At 39.0% G+C, this 21,486-nt stretch overlaps 1 protein-coding gene across 6 annotated transcripts in view; it reads right to left on the bottom strand.

Moving 5' to 3' along the window:
* The window catches only part of SPAG9 (sperm associated antigen 9), a 149,112-nt gene that overhangs the window by 71,457 nt on the left and 56,169 nt on the right, over nucleotides 1–21,486 (bottom strand). For all 6 annotated transcript variants that reach the window (XR_003791846.1, XM_029210897.1, XM_029210898.1 and 3 more), the window contains one exon: nucleotides 2,384–2,454. Coding sequence is in view for 4 of the 6 variants with exons in the window: in XM_029210897.1 (XP_029066730.1) it covers nucleotides 2,384–2,454 (71 nt within the window). In the remaining 2 variants the exon portion in view is untranslated. The remainder of the gene's footprint in view (nucleotides 1–2,383; nucleotides 2,455–21,486) is intronic.

Genomic DNA, 21,486 nt, shown 5'->3' with positions numbered 1-21,486 from the left:
AAATCCAGTCACATACTAGCATGGAATTTGGGACAAATCACTCCATCTTCTCTTTCTAAGCTTCAATCTGTAAAATGAGGGTGGATTATAAGAATTTACTCAGAGGATGAGATGAAAATGCATTTAAACAGTCCCTGATGTAAGACCGGGGTTCAAGCTTTTAGTGATTAATATAACAGTATGTATATTTCCTCCAATGCCCTCTTCAAGATATGTCTTCTTTCAAGCAAATTCAGTAATGTGTATAAAATTTTGAAGTTAATTAGAGAACAGTTATTCACATTACAAAAAGAGCCAGGGATTTCTCTTAAGCAGCAAACAATGCTTTTGATAAAAGTGCTTTTAAACAACTTTTTTGTAGCCTATAACAAAGGTTACCTTGGTTAGAAGTAACAGTGGAAAGATTAAGGTTAAATCCTTCAGACTTCCTTTCCCTGAAGGTTTTCAGAATTTACCTTTAAAGGACACCTAGTTCTTTAGCATTGGATAGCTATTTATAATTGCTAATTGAATTGTATTTCTAGTACAGCTGTATAAACACAGAAAAATGTGGGCTAGAACAGAAAAGACCCACATTTTAAAGCAGCCATATCTGTGTTATATAAACCTTCCTTGAGGCAGAACGAAATACAGAGAGCCTATCAGGGCAGAGGATAGAAGCTGCTTAGGACTAAGGGTGGGGACCCTATGAAAATGCTACATGTAAGATCTGCCTTGGTTACTAGAGAGACCCAAATCTCTGCCTTGGTATTTAGGATTTTCCTGAGATCTTTTCTTCTTCCTGGGCTGTCCTTCTCTGAAGGATCAGAAATAGAAAAATTATTATATATTTTCATTTGAAATTAAGATGTCAGGTTGCTTTTTCTGCTGGAACACATCTTCACTTTTGCTAAATACGTATATGAGAGAAAATATGAAATTTCACTTTACAATGATTTTTTTTTCTAGACTGCATATTTTATACATATTTCAATTTAACAATCCTCAACTATTACAAAGGTTAAAACTTCAGTGAAAAAACAAAATGACTACTCATTATTCATCACTATCAACTATTTATGGCACATAAACCTATTCCCCCAAACATGCTTATAATTATCAGCATTGATAAGCACTACCAGTACAGGGCATTGTTCAGGCACTGAATTGAATGGTGTGAAAAGAACCAACAATAGACCTTTAACAATCAATTGTTCTTTAACAGTCTTAATATCTACCAAGTATCTGTCTTATTAAAATGTGGTTATTTTTTACATACTGAAAAGGCTGCTGTGTAAGCTGTTCCTGTTTTTCAAGAGCTCTATGGTTCCAGCCCTCTGTGGCCAATCTTTTTCCTCCACCACTAAATATCAATTCTGTGACACTTCATGCTTAGTGTGTGGTTATGTAAGTTAAAACAGTAATAATCAAACCTCACATGTCAGGAAGAAATTCCAACACCTCCCCAAGAAAGTGTTAAGCACACTAGTCTCCAAAGCAAATGAAACTGAGTGCAGTGGGGTTTCACATTCCTTAAAAGCAACAATATAGGTCCCGACCAGAGGCAGGATAAGAGATCACCCAAACTAGTGAAAGGAAAATGGAAGCTGAAGACTGGAACCATCTGTATCATGGGAAAGACTGGACTAGAAAGGGAAAGAGAGCAATTATTTTTTTCAGGTAACAGTGCATGCATCTATGAAAATTCTATTTATTTAGGTATGTGAACCCCAGAATGACCATGATACACAGAAACAATTTTCACATTAAGGAGATAGAAAGAAACAAAGGAAACATATAAAAGGCTGACAGAAAATCATAAAAAGAAGGTTAAAAAACCCTCAAGTACATTTTCTAAATTGCTTTGAAGAGATTATGTGCTAGAGTTGTTCATCTAAAATACTGAAATTTCATGCAGAAAGCCTGTTTTAGAGTCATTTTAAGACATTATCATTTGTCTATTTGTTATGAGCTTGATGCAAATAAGTCCTTTATACTGTATTATAAATGTAGAGACTCTGACCAACAATTTACCAATCCATCATTTCCCAACAGGTAACAAAACAAATTATATCTATTCTCTCATATTAGTATCACGTATACTTTTTATTATGCACACATTAAGTTTTTACTTAACCAGCCAAAGACACAAGTATTGGAACTGCCTTAATAATTACATTATTCTGTGGCACACTAATTCACCACATGAAAACTTAATGCCAGATAAAAGACATTAAAAGTCAACATTTGGTAACTAAGTACATGCTACATGAAATTTAAAGTCTTCTCAAAATAATCCCCAAGGATTATACTAGCTGATTTTCAAAGAGAAATTAAGACACAATTTCTAAGGTTAATTTCTGTATCTCAATATTAGCATGGTAAGAACAACCTAGAAACCCACCTCTGTGTGTCTTTGATGTAATGCATTATATTCCTTCTTCAGTTCTGCTTCTCTTTCTTCAAGTCTGCTAACTGAAATTAAGATACATACACTTAATCAAAACAAAATATAAGAAATTTACTTGAAAATTCTATCTTTAAAACTTGGAATGGGTTATCCATAATCCTTGATAACTTCAGGACTCATTGCTCCATATGAAATTCTTCACAAAGCTAGTGACCTCGTTTCATCATCCTTAATAAAACTTTTGGAGAAGGAATAAACAGAATTTTTTAAAAAACTAAACATCCGATTGCTTCTCCTAATATGTATATGTTTATCAGGTCATCCCCATATAAGTAGGTTTTTAACATGATATAGAATTACCTCTTGGAAAAACACTTTACAAATCTCCTCATAGAAGTTTTAACCTGGGACTAGGGTCCAAATCATTGATTTCTAATATTATTCCAGCTCTTTTTCACTACTGAGCAGTATGTGAACATGTCACTATTTATAAGTACTTTCTCTACTTCAGGTCTTAATTTCAGGGACTCATCTTCTTTTATTTAGCTCCCTCTGCTGATGGAGTTTGTGTGAGCCACTACGTGGCTCATGGAGCACAACTTTGATACTTCAAAAACAAGTTTTAAGATCCCAAGATATAGAATGTCAGAACAGGATTTCACAGGAAAGAATGGTATCAGAGAGGAGTGATTCTGAGAGAAGATGGAATCCAAGCAGGACCACGAAGAAATTACAGTACCCAAGATAGATAGTGATGACAGTAGAGCAGGCAGGCACTGTTATCACAGAGAATGGAACACAAAACCGTGGAGGTGGCAAGGAAGAGGGGAGACCAGCCAGCCTGGAGGAGCCCATACTGGCTAAGGAGCAGTGGGAGACAGTCTGCTGGGGAGAAGTAAAGCTGGTGCTAAAGGAGCTTGTCAAGATACTCATTTAAGTCTGTCTGAAAGCATGAGAGCAGTTGTAAATGATCTCTTGGTATAAGGGTCAGCTAGCTATAAACAGGCAAGGCTGTTTGTAAGTGACAGCCAGTGACTGTGTCAGTTGGCTGTAGAAGTAACTACTTATGAACTATAACAGCACATGCATGAATGTTTTCATATGCCTAATATTAACACACCAGACACCATATATCACATAACTTGTGCTGCCTGGTAAACTCATTTTTGGTTTGTGTAGCTTTGTTTGAATATATTGAAAATATACCATTAATTAGGAAACCTGTAGCTTTGACTTTTGATTTGTTTCTAATCAAGCCTATGTGTTGGCTCATTAAATTTGCAACAGTGAGTAAACACACTACAGTATCCATAGAGTCACACTTTATCGTGCCAGGCAAAGGCTTGAGGACATGGGCTGCTCATCTTATCTTGTGGCTGAAAGCAATAAAAAGCAAACCTATAAGGCAGCTGTCTTGTGATAACACAACAGATACTGAAACCATAATAAATTTTAGTGCAGCTTCTGTGATTTTTATTTAAAAACAGGAAATCCAAGCAACTTACCAATTAAATTAATCTAAAAGCATAATCCTAAAGCTACTGAGTGAACCATAAGTATCTTTACTTGCTCATCTGTGTGAATCAAAATTTTCCTGGTATTGTGCAACCAAAACAAAAAATTAGAGGCTGAGACTAAAATAAAATTCCAACTATCATCCATAACCCTCAATTTCAAATTTGTGCTCAACAGTAGAGCCCCATTACTCTTGTCAACTAACTTGGTATAAATTCATAAGATAAATTTATATCACCATCACTACCACTACTACTAACAGCTAACATTATATAGTACTTGTTATGTAACATGCACTGTCCTACGTACTTTATATTAACTAACTTGAGCCTGACATTAACCTTATGATGAAAGTTTAATACATTTCATTTTAGAGATAACGAAACTGAAGTAAATAGGGGTTAAGTATCTTGCCCAAATTCACAAAGCTAGTAAATGGCAAAACTACAATTCCTAATGGAAGAGACTAGATCCAGAATCAGCTTTTAAGTACCATGGTATTCTGCCTCTCAAGAGATACTCTTTTAATTTGTTTTATATATTGGAGTCAACTTTAAAATTTCACTTTGGGGAAAAAAAGTATAGAGAGTACTCCTTTATTACTTGAAATAAAAAGCCCTCTGTCTGGAAAGAACCTAATCACAGATACTACAAAACTCAAAGGTATCAAACTGCCAAGTAAAATATGTACTCAACTTTATTAATCATGATGAAATGCATATTAAAGCCCAAATGTGGGAATTCCCAGGTGGTCTGATGGTTAGAACTCTGTGCTCTCACTGCCGAGGGCCCGGGTTTGATCCCTGGTCGGGGAACTAAGATCCCATAAGCCAGGTGGCGTGGCAAAAAAACAAACAAACAAACAAACAAAAAAGTAAAAAAACAAAATGCAACACTACTACATACCTGTCAGAATAGCTAAAATGAAAAACCGTGTTGGTAAGGAACAAGTTCTGGTAAGGAACTTTTATACACTGCTGGTGGGAGTATAAATTGGTACACCCAACTTGAAAACTGGCAAGATTTAATAAAGTTAATATTTGCCAACCCTATGACAAAACAAGTTCATTACTATGAAATATGTCTACGTGTCCACCAAAAGGCATTTAAGACAATACTCAAAGCAGCACTATTTGTGCCCCAACCTGGAATCAACCCAAATATCCACCAACAGCAAAATGGATAAATATTCATGCACTGGAATACTATATAATAATGAGAATGAGGAAATTATTGCTGTACACAACATCATGGACAAATCTCACAAACAGGATATTGAGGAAAAGCAGCAGAAGCAAAAGAATACAAAGTTCATATACATACATAACTAATCTAAAACTAATCTAATGTGTTAGAAGTCAGGATAGTGGTTACCTTTGGGGAGGAGTTATGACCTGATGAATTTACTGTGTATACAGCCCAACCCCACCCCAGTCCAAACATAATGTGTACCCACTCACACAAGCACTTTCCTTGGCTTGAATACTCATCATTCTTTATGTTCTCCGAGAACTCCTATAAATTCAACATATAGCACAGGATTTAAACAGACTATTCAGAACCATAACAAATAAGCTGTATTGATTCATCATTAAAATGTACAGGGAGATGAGGAAAAAATGTTACCAGATTGGAGAATTATAAAACGAAATAGGGCTTCCCTGGTGGCGCAGTGGTTAAGAATCCGCCTGCCAATGCAGGGGACACTGGTTCAAGCCCTGGTCTGGGAAGATCCCACATGTCACGGAGCAACTAAGCCCGTGTGCCACAACTACTGAGCCTGCACTCTACAGCCCGCGAGCCACAACTGCTAAGCCCGTGTGCTACAACTACTGAAGCCCGTGCTCCACAAGAGAAGCTACCGCAACGAGAAGCCTGTGCACCTCAACAAAGAGTAGCTCCCACTCGCTGCAACTAGAGAAAGCCCACGTGCAGCAACAAAGACCCAATGCAGCCAAAAAAATAATAATTTAAAAAAGAAAGAAAGAAAGAAAGAAAGAAAGAAAGAAAAAATGATTGCCATCATTGGAGGATAAATTGGAATTACTCTTTTGAAGGTCACATTGGTGATATGTATTAAAATAAGCAATGTGTATATCCTTTGATCCATTGTTACTATTCATTTGAAAAGGGCCTAGAACAGGACCTCACACACCTGTGTCTTTCAAATACAACAATTAAAGGTACCGTTAAAATGAATGCAGTATTGGGCTTCCCTGGTGGCGCAGTGGTCGAGAGTCCGCCTGCCGATGCAGGGGACATGGGTTCGTGCCCCAGTCCGGGAAGGTCCCACATGCTGCGGAGCGGCTGGGCCCGTGAGCCATGGCCGCTGAGCCTGCGAGTCCGGAGCCTGTGCTCCGCAAAGGGAGAGGCCACAACAGTGAGAGGCCTGTGTACCACACACAAAAAAATAAAATAAAATAAAAAAGTTAAAAAAATAAAATGAATGCAGTATTATCATAAATGCTGACATGGGATGGTGCCTAGAACTTAATGGAAGGATGTTGAATGTTACTGCTATATCTGAAATGTAAAAATATAAAACAATGCATAGTATGATGTCACTAAGATGTCTACAAAGTCAAAACGAACTGATTTTCTCTCCCAAACCTGCTCTTTCCCATAATCTTCTTACTCAGGCAAAAATCTTGCAACTATCCTTTCGCTCTTCTCTTTTCCCACACTGCAATCCATCAGCAAATTCTGTCCAGTTTACCTTCAAAATAAATCTAGAATCTGACAACTTTTTTTTTTTTTTTTGCGGTACGCAGGCCTCTCACTGTTGTGGCCTCTCCCGTTGCGGAGCACAGGCTCCGGATGAGCAGGCTCAGCAGCCATGGTTCACAGGCCCAGCCGCTCCGCAGCATGTGGGATCTTCCCAGACCGGGTCACAAACCCGTGTCCCCTGCATCGGCAGGCGGACTCTCAACCACTGTGCCACCAGGGAAGCCCTCTGACAACTTTTCACCACTTCTATCACTCCCACCTTGATATAAGACATCATCTCTTGCCTGGATTATTACAATTATCTCCTGACTAGTGTTTCTGCTCTAGTCTCTGCTCCCCTGTGTTTAAATGGTAACCTGGCTGCAGTCAGATAGTGACTGACTGCTCAAAACCCTTCAACAGCTTCCCGTGACAGAAAGAAAGAAAGGAAGGAGTGAGGGAGGGAGTCCTTACTCTAGCCTACAAGACCCTTCAGGATCAGATGTGTCAAGCCACACCACTTTTGTTCCCATGGAGAATTCTTGTCTCCCCACCCAACTGTTACAGACTGAATTGTCTCCGACCCAAATTCATATGTTGAACCCCTAGCCAATGTAACTATGTTTGTAAACAGGGCTTTCAAGAGGTAATTAAGGGGAATTCCCTGGTGGTCCAGGGTTAGGACTTGCTCACTGCTGAAGCCTGGGTGCAATTCCTGGTCGGGGAACTAAGATTCCGCAAGCTGCGCAGCACAGCCAAAATAAATAAATAAATAAAAATAAAATAAAAAGGTAATTAAGGTTAAATGAGATCATAAAGATAGGGTCCTAACTCAATAGAACTGGTATCTTTTTTTAAGAAAAGGAAATGATAACAGAGCTCTTTCTCCCCACACACGCACAGAGAGAAGGCGGCCATCTGCAAGCCAGGGAGAGTGGTCTCAGAAGAAACCAAACCTGCCAGCACTTTCCAGCCTTTAGAACTGTGAGAAAATTAATTTCTGTAATTTAAGCCACCCAGTCTGTGGTATTTTGTTATGGCAGCCCTACAAGAACTATTGATAAATACCATTAAGTTAACCTTTGAGAGAAGCTTTTATACACAGTTTATCAATTGACTTGGGACAGACAGCTGAGCTTGTAGCTCAGAGAAACAGGTCCTGACTGACTTTATGGCAGCTTGCTAACCGACGTTGGTTTGTGTAGCTTTGTTGTAATGTACTACTTAATCGTAAGAATGCGGGAAAGACATAAAGCCCCAAAATACCACTAATTGCCAGAAATCTACCATTTACCTAAATGAACATGATTATTGTTCAAACTGGCTACAAAACTAATAAATTTTTGTAGAAATCTACAAAAATTTCTTAAATTTCTATTAATCACTCTGTCCCCTTAAGCATTTTGTATTATTTCTATCGATAATTCCTTAATCCTCCATTCACAGCTTTTTAACCCATTAGACTTAACGTTCTACTTATTTCCATTTGGCATCATAGTCTTACTTTCACCTCAAAAATAAACTTGATAAACTATTAACTCATTCTCTAATCAACCATTTCACATTATATTTACTAATCTCATATAAATTATCTATATCTGTATTATTTCTTAGCAAGCCTGTATCATACAAGAAAGGGCATTTAACACATGCAAACCACATATGGTTACATGTGACTTGCCCCTGACTCTTATTTTTTTCAATAGATTTTATTTTTTAGAGCAGTTTATGGTTCACAGAAAAAATGAAAGTACAGTTTCCATACACCCCTGCCGCCACACACCCATATCTTCCTCCACTATCTACATTCCACACCAGTGTGGTACATATATTACAGTCAGTAAACCTACACTGACACATCATAATCACCCAAACACTAAAGTTTACATCAGGATTAACTCTTTGTGTTGAATATTCTACAGATTTGGACACATACATAATGACATGTATCCACCATTACAGTTTCATACAGAATAGTTTCATTGCCTTAAAAATCCTCTGTTTGCCACATATTCATCCCTCCCTCCCTCCCTCCCTCCCTCCCGCCCACTGTCCATTTTAACCATGGTAACACTTATCTTTTTACTGTCTCTATAGTTTTGCCTTTTTCAGATTGGCTTCTTTTACTCTGTCATACCTTTTTGAGGTTCTTCCATGTGTTTTCATGGCTTGATACATCACTGCTTTTTAGCACTGAAAAATATTCCACTGTATGGATGCACCACAGTTTATTCCTGTTATTTTCGTAAGTGCTACAATCTTAAAACTAAAAGCCTGAAATGCTCATCATCTCATCTAAGCACTGAAGTTAATTTTCTTAATCTACAAATATTTTCAGTTAGTACTGCTGCATATTACAAACTTCTACGCTGACAGATGATTTCCATATTTTCACTGTTCTTAATACAAAATAAATCACAAGTACACTTAAATCAAGCTCTCTCTCAGCTTTCTGTAAGAATACATGTTACCTATTACAGTATTCAACACAACTAATCTTATCTTTTAAGGCAGCAAAAGATCCAGGCTAAAAGTAGAACTGACAACACTGTACTTTACATCAGCCTATTAGTCTGATGCATCGCTGTTGTATTCTGATTTTCTCTCACCTGTAACTGTTTTTAAGAACGTTGCATCCAGAAGCTGCAGAAACTGTGCACTCTCTTCAACTGCACATGAAACATTCTCCAGGATAGATCACGTGCTATGCCACAAAACAAGTCTCAGTAAACTTAAAAACACTGAAGTCGTATCAAGCCGCTTTTTCAACCACAGTGCTATGAGACTTGAAATCAACTACAAGAAGAAAACCACAAAAAATACAAACATGTGGAAGCTAAACAAATGCTACTAAGCAACCAATGGGTCAATGAAGAAATCAAAGAGGAAGTAATGAAAATGGAAACATAATATTCCAAGACCTGAAAATGGAAACATAACATTCCAAAATCTATGGGAGACAGCAAAAATAGTTCTAAGAGGGAAATTCAAGAAACAAGAAAAATCTCAAATAAACAATATAATCTTACACCTAAAGGAACTGGAAAAAGAAAAACAAAAACCAATGTTTAGAGAAAGAAGGAAATAATAAAGATTAGAGTGGAAATAGGGACCTTCAAGATGGCGGAGGAGTAAGACGTGGAGATCACCTTCCTCCCCACAAATACATCTACATGTGGAACAACTCCTACAGAACACCTACTGAATGCTGGCAGAACACCTCAGACATCCCCACGTACCTGGGTAGGGCAAAAGAAAAAAGGAAAAACAGAGACAAAAGAATAGGGACGAGACCTGCACCTCTGGGAAGGAACTGTGAAGGAGGAAAAGTTTCCACACACTAGGAAGCCACTTCATTGGCAGAGATGGGGGTGGGCGGGGGGAAGCTTTGGAACCACAGAGGGGAGCGCAGCAAAAGGGGTGCAGAGGGCAAAGCGGAGAGATTCCTGCAAAAGGGAGCAGAGCTGAACAGCATTCACTAGCCTCAGAGGCTTGTTTGCTCACTCGCCAGGGCGGCTGGGGGCTGGGAGCTGAGGCTCCGGCTTCGGAGGTCAGATCCCAGGGAGAGGACTGCGGCTGGCTACGTGAACACAGCCTGAAAGGGGCTAGTGCGCCACAGCTAGCAGGGAGGGAGTCCGGGAAAAAGTCTGGAACTGCCTAAGAAGCAAGAGACCACTGTTTGGGGTGCGTGAGGAGAGGGGATTCAGAGCACCACCTAAACAAGCTCCAGAGATGGGCGCAAGACGCGGCTACGAGCTCAGACACCAGAGGTGGGCATGAAATGCTAAGGCTGCTGCTGCAGCCACCAAGAAGCCAGTGTATAAGCACAGGTCACTATCCACACCGCCCCTCCTGGAAGCCTGTGTAGTCCGCCAGGCCAGGGTCCCATGATCCACAGACAACTTCCCCAGGAGAACACACACCGTGCCTCAGGCTGGTGCAACGTCATGCCGTCCTCTGCCGCCACAGGCTCGCCCCGCATTCCATACGTGTCCCTCCCCACAGCCTGAGTGAGCCAGAGCCCCCTAATCAGCGGCTCCTTTAACCCCGTCCTGTCTGGGCGGGAACAGATGCCCTCCGGCGACCTACACACAGAGGCGGGGCCAAATCCAAAGCTGAGCCCCGGGAGCTGTGAGAACAAGTAAGAGAAACGGAAATTTCTCCCAAAAGCCTCAGGAGCAGCGGATTAAATCTCCACAATCAACTTGATGTACCTGCATCTGTGGAATACCTGAACAGACAACGAATCAACCCAACATTGAGGCGGTGGACTTTGGGAGCAAGGATATATATATTCTTTCTTAACTTTTTCTCTTTTTGTGTGTATGTGTATGCTTCTTTGTGTGATTTTGCCTGTATAGCTTTGCTTTTACCATTTGTCCTAGGGTTCTGTCTGTCCGTTTTGTTTGTTTGATTTTTCTTTTCTTACTTTTTAATATTTTTTACTTCTAAGAATTATGTTTTATTTTATTCCATTTAAGTTTTTTCTTTCTTTTTTTATCCCTCTTCTTCTGAGCCATGTGACTGACAGGGTCTTGGTGCTCCGGCAGGGTGTCAGGCCTGTGCCTCTGAGGTGGGAGAGCCGAGATCAGGACATTGGTCCACCAGAGACCTCCCAGCTCCACGTAATATCAAATGGCGAAAGCTCTCCCACAGATCTCCATCTCGACGTTAAGACCAACCTCCACTCAACAACCAGCAAGGTACAGTGCTGGACACCCTATGCCAAACAACTAGCAAGACAGGAACGCAACACCACCCATTAGCAGAGAGGCTGCCTAAAATCATAATAAGTCCACAGACACCCCAAAACACACCACTGGACACGGTCCTGCCCACCAGAAAGACAAGTTCCAGCCTCATCCAGCATAAAACAGGAACCAGTACCCTCAACCAGAAAGCCTACACAACCCACTGAACCAACCTTTCGCACTGGGGGCAGACACCAAAGAAAGCAATGGGAACTACGAACCTGCAGCCTGCAAAAATGAGACCCCAAACAAAGTAAGTTAAGCAAAATATGGGAAGACAGAGAAATACACAGCAGATGAAGCATCAAGGTAAAAAAACCCCACCAGACCAAACAAATGAAGAGGAAATAGGCAGTCTGCCTGAAAAAGAATTCAGAGTAATGATAGTAAAGATGATCCAAAATCTTGGAAACAGAATGGAGAAAATACAAGAAAAGTTTAACAAGGACCTAGAAGAACTAAAGAGCAAACAAACAATGATGAACAACACAATAAATGAAATTAAAAATTCTCTAGAAGGAATCAATAGCAGAATAACTGAGGCAGAAGAAAAGATAAGTGACCTGTAAGATAAAATAGTGGAAATAACTACCACAGAGCAGAATAAAGAAAAAAGAAGGAAAAGAATAGAGGACAGTCTCAGAGACCTCTGGGACAACATTAAATGCACCAACACTCAAATTATAGGGGTCCCAGAAGAAGAAGAGAAAGAAAAAAGGGACTGAGAAAATATTTGAAGAGATTATAGTTGAAAACTTCCCTAACATGGGAAAGGAAATAGTGAATCAACTTCAGAAAGCACACAGAGTCCCATACAGGATAAATCCAAGGAGAAACACACTAAGACACATATTAATCAAACTATCAAAAATTAAATACAAAGAAAAAATATTAAAAGCAGCATGGGAAAAGCAACAAATAACATACAAGGGAATCCCCATAAGGTTAACAGCTGATCTTTCAACAGAAACTCTGCAAGCCAGAAGGGAGAGGCAGCACATATTTGAAGTGAAGAAAGGGAAAAACTGACAACCAAGATTACTCTACCCAGCAAGGATCTCATTCAGATTCGACGGAGAAATTAAAACCTTTACAGACAAGCAAAAGTTAACACAATTCAGCACCACCAAACCAGCTTTACACCAAATGCTAAAGAAACTTCTCTAGGCAGGAAAGAGAAGAGAAGGAAAAGACCTACATTAACAAACCCAAAACAATTAAGAAAATGGTAAAACGAACATACATACAGATAACTACCTTAAATGTAAATGGATTAAATGCTCCAACCAAAATACATAGACTGGCTGAATGGATACAAAAACAAGACCCGTATATATGCTGTCTACAAGAGACCCACTTCAGACCTAGGGACACATACAGACTGAAAGTGAAGGGATGGAAAAAGATATTCCATGCAAATGGAAACCAAAAGAAAGCTGGAGTAGCAATTCTCATATCAGACAAAATAGACTTTAAAATAAAGACTATTACAAGAGACAAAGACGACACTACATAATGATCAAGGGATCAATCCAAGAAGAAGATATAACAAATGTAAATATTATGCACCCAACATAGGAGCACCTCAATACATAAGGCAAATGCTAACAGCCATAAAAGGGGAAATCGACAGTAACACAATCATAGTAGGAGACTTTAACACCCCACTTTCACCAATGGACAGATCATCCAAAATGAAAATCAATAAGGAAACACAAGCTTTAAATGATACATTAAACAAGATGGACTTAATTGATATTTATAAGACATTCCATTCAAAAACAACAGAATACACTTTCTTCTCAAGTGCTCATGGAACATAATCCAGGATAGATCATATCTTGGGTCACAAATCAAGCCTTGGTAAATTTGAGAAAACTGAAATCGTATCAAGTATCTTTTCCAACCACAACACTATGAAACTAGTTATCAATTACAGAAAAAAAATAAAATCTGTAAAAAATACAAACACAAAGGGGCTTCCCTGGTGGCACAGTGGTTGGGGGGTCCGCCTGCCAATGTGGGAGATACGGGTTCGTGCCCCAGTCCGGGAGGATCCCACGTGCCACGGAGTGACTGGGCCCGTGGGCCATGGCCGCTGAGCCTGCGTGTCTGGAGCCTGTGCTCCGCAGCAGGAGAGGCCACAACAGTGAGAGGCCCGCATACTGCAAAAAAAAAAAAAAAAAAAAAAAAAAACCACATAGAGGCAAAACAATACACTACTAAATAACCAAGAGATCACTGAAGAAATCAAAGAGGAAATCAAAAAATACCTAGAAACAAATGACAGTGAAAACACAACGACCCAAAACCTATGGGATGCAGCAAAAGCAGTTCTAAGAAGGAAGTTTATAGCAATACAATCCTACCTCAAGAAACAAGAAAAATCTCAAATAAACAACCTAACCTTACACCTAAAGCAATTAGAGAAAGAAAAACAAAAAAACCCCAAAGTCAGAAAAGGAAAGAAATCATAAAGATCAGATCAGAAATAAATGAAAAAGAAATGAAGGAAACGATAGCAAAGATCAATAAAACTAAAAGCTGATTCTTTGAGAAGATAAATAAAATTGATAAACCATTAGGCAGACTCATCAAGAAATAAAGGAAGACTCAAATCAAGAGAATTAGAAATGAAAAAAGAAAGTAACAACTGACACTGCAGAAACACAAAGGATCGTGAGAGATTACTGCAAGCAACTCTATGCCAATAAAATGGACACCTGGAAGAAACGGACAGATTCTTAGAAAAGCACAACCTTCTGAGACTGAACCAGGAAGAAACAGAAAATACAAACAGACTGATCACAAGCATTGAAATTGAAACTGTGATTAAAAATCTTCCAACAAACAAAAGCCCAGGACCAGATGGCTTCACAGGTGAATTCTATAAAACATTTAGAGAAGAGCTAACACCTATCCTTCTCAAACTCTTCCAAACTATAGCAGAGGGAAGAACACTCCCAAACTCATTCTACGAGTCCACCATCACCCTGATACCAAAACCAGACAAAGATGTCACAAAGAAAGAAAACTACAGGCCAATATCACTGATGAACATACATGCAAAAATCCTCAACAAAATACTAGTAAACAGAATCCAACAGCACATTAAAAGGATCATACATGGGCTTCCCTGGTGGCGCAGTGGTTGAGAGTCCGCCTGGCCAATGCAGGGGACACAGGTTCGTGCCCCGGTCCAGGAAGATCCCACATGCCGTGGAGCAGCTGGGCCCGTGCGCCATGGTCGCTGAGCCTGCGCGTCCGGAGTCTGTGCTCCACAGCGGGACAGCCACAACAGTGAGAGGGCTGCGTACCACAAAAAAAAAAAAAAAGGATCATACACCATGATCAAGCAGGGTTTATTCCAGGAATGCAAGGATTCTTCAATATACGCAAATCAATCAACGTGTTACACCATATTAACAAATTGAAGGAGAAAAACCATATGATCATCTCAATAGATGCAGAGAAAGCTTTGGACAAAATTCAACACCCATTTATGATAAAAACCCTGCAGAAAGTAGGCATAGAAGGAACTTTCTTCAACATAATAAAGGCCATATATGACAAACACACGGCCAACATCGTTCTCAATTGTGGAATACTGAAACCATTTCCACTAAGATCAGGAACAAGACAAGGTTGCCCACTCTCACCACTCTTATTCTACATAGTTTTGGAAGTTTTAGCCACAGCAATCAGAGAAGAAAAAGAAATAAAAGGAATCCAAATCGGAAAAGAAGCAGTAAAGCTGTCACTGTTTGCAGATGACATACTATACATAGAGAATCCTAAAGATGCTACCAGAAAATTACTAGAGCTAATCAATGAGTTTGGTAAAGTAGCAGGATATAAAATTAATGCACAGAAATCTCTTGCATTCCTATACACTAATGATGAAAAATCTGAAAGAGAAATTAAGGAAACACTCCCGTTTACCACTGCAACAAAAAGAATAAAATACCTGGGAATAAACCTACCTAAGGAGACAAAAGACCTGTATGCAGAAAACTATAAGACACTGATGAAAGAAATTAAACATGATACAAACAGATGGAGAGATATACCATGTTCTTTGATTAGAAGAATCAACACTGTGAAAATGAGTATACTACCCAAAGCAATCTACAGATTCAATGCAATCCCTATGAAACTACCAATGGCATTTTTCACAGAACTAGAACAAAAAATTTCGCAATTTGTATGGAAACACAAAAGAATAGCCAAAGAATAGCCTGAAAAACCAAAGCAATCTTGAGAAAGAGCTGGAGGAATCAGATTCCCCATCTCAAACTATACTACAAACTACAGTAATCAAGACAGTATGGTACTGGCACAAAAACAGAAATATAGATCAATGGAACAGGATAGAAAGCCCAGAGAAAAAGCCACACACATATGGTCACCTTATCTTTGATAAAGGAGGCAAGAATATACAATGGAGAAGAGATAGCCTCTTCAATAAGTGGTGCTGGGAAAACTGGACAGCTACATGTAAAAGAATGAAATTAGAACACTCCCTAACACCATACACAAAAATAAACTCAAAATGGATTAAAGACCTAAATGTAAGGCCAGACACTATCTATCTCTTAGAGGAAAACACAGGCAGAACACTCTATGACATAAATCACAGCAAGATCCTTTTTGACACACCTTCTAGAGAAAGGAAAATAAAAACAAAAATAAACAAAGGGGACCTAATGAATCTTAAAAGCTTTTGCAAAGCAAAGGAAACTACAAAGAAAACAAAAAGACAACCCTCAGAATTCGAGAAAATATTTGCAAACGAAGCAACTGACAAAGGATTAATCTCCAAAATATACAAGCAGCTCATGCAGCTCAATGTCAAAAAAACAAACAACCCAATCCAAAAATGGGCAGAGGACCTAAACAGACATTTCTCCAAAGAAGATATACAGATTGCCAACAAACACACGAAAGGATGCTCAACTTCACTAATTGTTAGAGAAATGCAAATGAAAAGTACAATGAGGTATGACCTCACAGCGGTCAGAATGGCCACCATCAAAAAATCTACAAACAATAAATGCTGGCAAGGGTGTGGAGAAAAGGGGATCCTCTTGCACTGTGGGTGGGAATGTAATTTGATACAGCCACTATGGAGAACAGTATGGACGTTCCTTAAAAAACTAAAAATAGAACTACCATATGACCCAGCAGTCCCACTACTGGGCATATACCCTGGGAAAACCGTAATTCAAAAAGGGTCATGTACCACAATGTTCATTGCAGCTCTATTTACAATATCCAGGACATGGAAGCAACCTAAGTGTCCATCAACAGACGAATGGATAAAGAAGATGTGGCACATGTATACAATGGACTAATACTCAGCCATGAAAAGAAACGAAATTGAGCTATTTGTAGTGAGGTGGATGGACCTAGAGACTATTATACAGAGTGACGTAAGTCAGAAAGTAAAACAAATACCGTATGCTAACACATATATATAGAATCTTAAAAAAAAAAAAAATTGGTTCTGTAGAACCTAGGAGCAGAACAGGAATAAAGACACAGAGGTAGAGAATGGACTGAGGAGAAGGGGAGGGGGAAGGGGAGGGGGAAGGGTAAGCTGGGAGGAAGTGAGAAAGTGGTATGGACATATATACACTACCAAATGTAAAATAGATAGCTAGTGGGAAGCAGCCACATAGCACAGGGAGGTCAGCTTGGTGCTTTGTGTCCACCTAGAGGGGTGGGATAAGGAGGGTGGGAGGGAGACGCAAGAGTGAGGACATATGGGGATATGTATAGCTGATTCACTTTGTTATACAGCAGAAACTAACACACCATTGTAAAGCAATTATGCTCCAATAAAGATGTTAAAAAGAAAAGAGTGGAAATAAAAGAAACAGAGACTTAAAAGACAGTAGAAAAAAGAAGATAAACAAACTTAATAAACCTTTAGCCAGACTCATCAAGAATAAAAGAGGGCCCAAATAAATACAGTCAAAAATGAGGGGCTTCCCTGGTGGCGCAGTGGTTGAGAATCTGCCTGCTAATGCAGGGGACACGGGTTCGAGCCCTGGTCTGGGAAGATCCCATATGCCGCGGAGCAACTGGGCCCGTGAGCCACAACTGCTGAGCCTGCGCATCTGGAGCCTGTGCTCCGCAACAAGAGAGGCCACGATAGAGGCCCACGCACTGCAATGAAGAGTGCCCCGCCTGCCACAACTAGAGAAAGCCCTTGCACAGAAACAAAGACCCAACACAGCAAAAATAAATTAATTAATGAACTCCTACCTCCAACATCTTCTTTAAAAAAAAAAAAGAAAGAAATGAAAGAGAAGCTACAACAGATTCCACAGAAATTCAAAGAATCAAAAGTGACTACTACAAACAATTATAAGCCAACAAATAGATAACTTATCTAAGAAATGGATAAATTCCTAGAAATATACAATCTTCCAAGACTAAATCAGGAAGAACTAGGAAATCTGAACATACTGATTACTAGTAAAGAAACTGAATCAATAATAAAGAAAAAAGGAAAAACTTCCACACAACAAAAGCCCAGGACCAGATGGCTTCCCAGGGGAATTTTACCAAACATTTATAGAAGAGTTAATACCTATACTTCTCAAAGGACTTCAAAAAATTAAAGAGAAAGGAATGCTTCTAAACTCATTGTATGAGCCAGCATTACTCTGATACCAAAACAAGACAAAGACACCACACCAAAAAAGAAAACTACAGGCCAGTATCCCTCATGAACAATAGATGCAAAAATCGTCAACAAAATATTAGCAAACCAAATTCAACAAGACAATAAAAGAATCATACAAAATGATCAAGTGGGATGTTTTTCCAGGGATACAAGAATGGTTCAATATAGGCAAATCAATCAATATGATATACCACATTAACAAAACGAAGAATAAAAACACATGATCACACATCTCAACAGATGCAGAAAAAGTAGGACAAAATTCAACATCTATTAATGATAAAAACTCTCAACAAAGTGGGTATAGAGGAAATGTACCTCAACACAATAATGGCCATATATGACAAACCCACAGCTAACATCATACTCGACAGTGAAAAGCCAAAGCTTTTCCTCTAAGATCAGAAACAAGACAAGGATAGGCACTCTCACCATTTTTTTTTTTTTTTTTTGGCTGCACTTTGCAGCATGCAGGATTCCTAATTCCCTGACCAGGATCAAACCCATGCCCCCTGCAGTGGAAGCTCAGAGTCTTAACCACTGGACTGCCAGGGAAGTCCCCACTCTCACCATTTTTATTCAACATAGTATTTGAAGTCCTAGCCACAGCAATCAGACAAGAAAAAGAAATAAAAGGCATCCAAACTGGAAAAGAAGAAGTAAAACTGTCACTATTTGCAGATGGCATGATACTATATATAGAAAACCCTAAAGACTCCACCAAAAAACTATGAAAATAAGTGAATTCAGTAAAGTTGCATGATACAAAATATACAGAAATTTTTTGCATTTCTATACGCTAACAATGAACTATCAGAAAGAGAAATTAAGGAAACAATCCTATTTACAACTGCATGAAAAAGAATAAAATACCTAGGAATAAATTTAACCAAGAAGGTGAAAGATCTGTACTCTGAAAACTATAAGAAAGTGAAGACAGGGCTTCCCTGGTGGCGCAGTGGTTGAGAGTCCACCTGCCGATGCAGGGGACACGGGTTCATGCCCCGGTCCGGGAAGATCCCACATGCCGCAGAGCGGCTGGGCCCGTGAGCCATGGCCACTGAGCCTGTGCGCCCGGAGCCTGTGCTCCGCAACGGGAGAGGCCACAACAGTGAGAGGCCCACGTACCACAAAAAAAAAAAAAAAAAAAAAAGAAAGTGAAGACAATACAAATAAATGGAAATATATACTGTGCTCATGGGTTGAAAGAATTAATATTGTTAAAATGTCCTTACTACCCAAAGCAATCTAGAGATTCAATTCAATCCCTATCAAAATACCCATGGTGTTCTTCACAGACTAGAATAAATAATCCTAAAATGTGTATGGAACCAAAGAAAATCCCAAAGAGCCAAAGCAATCTTGAGAAAGAAGAACAAAGCTAAGGTATCATGTTCCCTGATTTCAAACCATACAACAAAGCTATAATAATCAAAACAGTATGGTACTGGCACAAAAACGAACACATATATCAATGGAACAGAATAGAGAACCCAGAAATGAACCAACACTTATATGGTCAATTAAACTATGACAAAGGAGGCAAGAATATACAATGGGGGAAAGACAGTCTCTTCAATAAATGATGCTGAGAAAACTGGACAGCTACATGTAAAAGAATGAAACTGGACCATTTTCTTACATTATATACAAAGATGAATTCAAAATGGATAAAGACTTAAGTATAAGACCTGAAACCATAAAATTCCTACAAGAAAACACAGGCAGTGTGCTCTTTGACACTGGTCTTAGCAATTTTTTCTTGATGTATCTCCTCAGGCAATGGCAACAAAAGCATGGATAGACAGTGGGGATATATCAAACTAAAAAGTTTTTGCACAGCAGAGGAAACCATCAACAAAACAAAAAGGTAAGCTACTGAATGGGAGAAGATATTTGCAAATGATATGCTGGATAAGGGGTTAATATCCAAAATATATAAAGAACACATAAAACTCAATATCAAAAAACCAAACAATCTGATTAAAAAATAAACAGAAGACCTGAACAGACATTTTTCCAAAGAATACATACTGATGGCCAGTAAGCACATGAAAAGATGCTCAACATCACTAATCATCAGGGAAATGCAAATCAAAACCACAAGGAGAGGGGCTTCCTTGGTGGCGCAGTGGTTCAGAGTCCACCTGCCGATGCAGGGGACATGGGTTCATGCCCCGGTCCGGGAAGATCCCACATGCCGTGGAGCAGCTAGGCCCGTGAGCCATGGCCGCTGAGCCTGTGCGCCCGGAGCCTGTGCTCTGCAACAGGAGAGGCCACAACAGTGAGAGGCCCGCGTACCACAAAAAAAAAAAAAAAAAAACACAAGGAGACATCATTTCATACCTGTGAGAATTGACTATTACCAAAAACAAAAGAAATAAGTGTTGGAAAGGATGTGGAGAAAAGAGAACCCTTGTATACTGCTGGTGGGAATGTAAATTGGTATAGCCACTATGGAAAACAGTATGGAGGTTCCCCAAAAAATAAAAAACAGAACTACCATACAATCCAGTAATTCACTTATGAATACTTATCTCAAGATAATGAAAACACTAATTCCAAAAGGTATATGCACCCTAATGTTCATGGCAGCATTATTTACAGTAGCTAAGATATGGAAGCAACCTAAGTGCCCATTAACAGATGAATGGATAAAGAAGATGTGGCATATATATATATATATATATATATATATATATATATATATATATATATATATATATATATATATGAAGTGGAATATTGCTCAGCCATAGAAAGAATGAAATCTTGCCATTTATGACAACATGAATGAACCTAAGAGGATATTACCCTAAGTGAAATAGACAGAGAAAGACAAGTACCGTATGATCTCACTTATATGTAGGATCTAAAAAACAAAAGACATATAACAAAACAGAAATAGACTCTTAGATACAGAGAATAAACTACTGCTTGCCAGAGGGAAGGGTGGTAGCGGAGGAGTGAAATAAGTGAAGGGGATTAAGAGGTACAAACTTGCAGTTATAAAATAAATAAGTCATGGGGATGTAATTATAACAAAGAGAATATAGTCAAGAATATTTTAATAAGTTTGTACAGTGACAGACAGTAACGACTTATAGTGGTGATCATTTTGTGATACATAAAAATATCAAATCATTATGCTGCACACCTGAAACTAATATATTTTAAGTCAATGATACTTCAAAATTAATGAAATGGTAATAAGCTTCTCTAGCATAAGTATTATATACTTCCATCTTCCTCTTCACTCCAGTACAACTACTTAGTCTACTTACTTGAGGCCCTAAAATAATTTATTTCTCTATCCCATTAAAATTAAATAGGTTTTGGGACTTCCCTGGTGGCAGAGGAGCTAAGAATCTACCTGCCAATGCAGGGGACATGGGTTCAATCCCTGGTCTGGGAAGATCTCACATGCCACG

This window comes from Monodon monoceros, unplaced genomic scaffold, assembly GCF_005190385.1.
Source record: "Monodon monoceros isolate NGI ecotype Baffin Bay Population unplaced genomic scaffold, NGI_Narwhal_1 Super_Scaffold_9, whole genome shotgun sequence".
NCBI lineage: Eukaryota > Metazoa > Chordata > Mammalia > Artiodactyla > Monodontidae > Monodon > Monodon monoceros.
Note: the sequence above shows the minus strand (reverse complement) of the source record. Positions and strands in the feature narration are given on the sequence as shown.